This window comes from Salvia hispanica, chromosome 2, assembly GCF_023119035.1.
Source record: "Salvia hispanica cultivar TCC Black 2014 chromosome 2, UniMelb_Shisp_WGS_1.0, whole genome shotgun sequence".
Classification (NCBI taxonomy): domain Eukaryota; kingdom Viridiplantae; phylum Streptophyta; class Magnoliopsida; order Lamiales; family Lamiaceae; genus Salvia; species Salvia hispanica.
Window position 1 is genome coordinate 29,525,629 of NC_062966.1, and position 2,890 is coordinate 29,528,518.

Sequence of the window (2,890 nt, forward strand, 5' to 3'; positions counted from 1 at the left end):
ACTTTTGACGGGGTACAACGAATAACTAACTAGCTAGATCAAAGGAAACATTGTGAATGATTGCAATAATAAGTAATAACTCAGCTTCTTAACTGTGGTGTCAATGTCATTAATTCTCAAGAGCCCATATGGGTTGCATGCACCTTGTCTTGAACAGATACCATTATAATCGCTTAGTAATTATAAGATGAAGTGACCTTAAGGTTTATTAAAAAACGACCCACCAAAATTGTTTGTTTAGCTTCAACTCTTCAACAACAAATATTCTCGATCATCGATATACTATATAATATGAACCTTGTATTCCATCCCAAACCTATAAACACTTTTCATCCATAAAATTCAATATCATACACAGCCAAAAGTCCTCGCACTACAAGAAAAATTAGATATGACATCAGTTTTGTAACTATAAACGGTCAGCCAAGAAAGGGAAGCTCTGCAGCAGCCAAGTAACTCCTCTGATCACAACCTGCAAATATTCAGACATTTTAAGTGAAAATAGATTAGAATTTGGGTGTTTAGCTGAACTGCTTTATGGTTCATTAGTAATGGCAAGTATATTTGACATTCCCAAAACCTCTCTATAATTAACCGGTGCCTAATAGTATTTTATAATGGCTGTTGATTGAGTTAGAAAAGGCGTACCAAGGCCGTCTCTCCAGGCTTGATGGCAGGTTCCACAGCATCCCTTCCGAATCTGTGTCCACACCATATTCAAATCTTGGTCGAATAAAACAACAAACAGATTCTATATTTTCTTCTGAAAATTAGCCAGAAATATTCATGTTCTTCACTTGCATATGTATATGAATGATAGCCATCCAAAGCTTATATATATAGTCTTCCGCTTCCACACATACTAGAATAGTGTAGCTAATGCATTTGAAAAGGTAAAATGGATAAACGAATCTCCTAATGTACGATCATTCACTCGAGGAAAAATGTGGCCTAATATGTCATAAACAACTTCTAGGCTTGAGCATCTTTAGCAAAGCCTATTAACATCATTTCTAATAAGCCATCACAAAAATCAAAACAACCAAATTCACTCACACTATTTGTCTCTGCCCATTAATCACATCCAATCGATAGAAGCTGCATCCTCTGCTAAAGGGAAAAGGTTTTCCCTTCCATTCTGTTGCAATTTAACCTCAGGAACTCCGAAATATCAAAAGCATATGAGCAAAATGAAAAAAATAGTACTAGTAATATTATATTGCAAGTTACCAAGATGCCAAGTTACTCCTACAGCAGAGGTGTCTTCCTCAGATATATCGTCAATTGCAAACTGTAAATCCCCACTGATGGAATCACTAAACTGTTTGAAGAAATCAAGGATTGCCTGCGGAGATTATTGATGCTTTATATTTTAAGACCAAGCATGGAAAATGTTAAAACTAAAAGTGAAGATGACTTTTTTTTGTAGCTAGTTAGTACAGTGATTAATAGTATAACATCGTATGAATCTACTACCACCAAAAAAAGCATATGTCCTACTTTCTATTATGCTGTAAATTTAATGCTGAAATGAAATCCTTGTATTTTTATCTGTCAAAAATTGAATAAATTATAATCGGATTTAAGCTAAAATTAGGCCATTTCACAGATAATTGTTACAGAAATTAAAAAAAAAAAAGCTTCTAATCAGACTAAACCTAATTAAGAATTCCACTATAACAAAGAGGCGTCAATCTCCAATTTCATTATCATATCATTTGATTGAAAAGTGAAATTTTGGTAACCTTACGGCCGGAAAAAGGGTGAGAGAAGATGAGATCTTCGTAGACGCAATTGAGAGCGATGAGATCCTCCACCGACGATAAATCGCGGCGGTTAATGCCGTCGTAGAACTTCCTGACGGTGGTGGCCGCGGAATCTAGCTCAACGGTGATGGTCGGGGTACTCCAGCGGAGCACTGGTCGCCTGGTAGGTCGACTGCCGGAAGAAAGAGCAGAGCTTCCATAAGCGTGTGAAATCGTGGCGGAAGTTTGTGTTTGGTGGTGAGGGAGATAAGAAGCGACGGTTGGTATTGAGCGAATCATAGCTTCCGACTTCAAAGCTCAACTGTTTTGAGTCTTGAGATTGACCTATTTTTAATAAGAATATTAATAATTGGTCCATAATTATCACACTATCCATTTGGAATTAAGCACTCTGATTTCCACTTTAGCGCATATGCAATCATATAATTCACCTTTTATTATAAAATTAATATTTATAGATGAGACTCACATATTTTTTTTTTAAATAATCTTATTTTGATAAGTATTTTGGAATATGGACAAAAATAGTTTCATTTCTACAAATGGAAATTTCTGTTTTATATTTTATTCACTTTTTCTTCTTTTTCATACTATACTCACTTTTTCTTCATCTCTCTCTTACTTTACTTGATTTTTTTTTTCTTTTTTTCTAATTTTACTAATTTTTCATTAAAACATGTATCATCCACATCACAAATGAGATTATTTTTTTATGGATGAAAGGAGTATTTTCCCTAAACCCTATTTCTTAAAACTAAGATTGAACTAAATTGTGACTTCTAATAGCGAAAGAAAGGAGTATTAGTATATATTTATTCGTAAAGTTGATCGTCCAACCTCACTCACTGCAACACCCTCCTTTGTCAGCGGATTTTAATGTGCATATAGGTAGTAAGTTAAAGAAAAAATGTCGCGCGAGCATGGAGCGGTCTCAGCACACTCCTTGGCATATGGCCCGACACAAATTATGTAATCTAGATACTTAACTCCTACTACTATACTTAACCTGCTTTGCCAAATAAATCACAAAGATAGTAAGTGATGCTTTGTCCCATACTTTTTAAAATTGAAACAACAAAGAATTTCACAATTATCTCATCGTCATTTTTCCGATCGTCATTTTT

The 2,890-nt window shown here is 34.7% G+C and overlaps 1 protein-coding gene across 1 annotated transcript; it reads right to left on the minus strand.

The window, feature by feature from the left end:
• Nucleotides 1-280: 280 nt before the first annotated feature.
• Nucleotides 281-2,087, minus strand: LOC125204445. Its single transcript, XM_048103107.1, has 5 exons — nucleotides 1,746-2,087; nucleotides 1,231-1,345; nucleotides 1,057-1,138; nucleotides 649-700; nucleotides 281-472 (listed from the first exon to the last, which is right to left on the minus strand). The coding sequence occupies exons 1-5, from the start codon at nucleotides 2,043-2,045 to the stop codon at nucleotides 410-412; spliced, it is 612 nt and encodes a 203-aa protein (XP_047959064.1). The 5' UTR covers nucleotides 2,046-2,087; the 3' UTR covers nucleotides 281-409.
• Nucleotides 2,088-2,890: the final 803 nt, after the last annotated feature.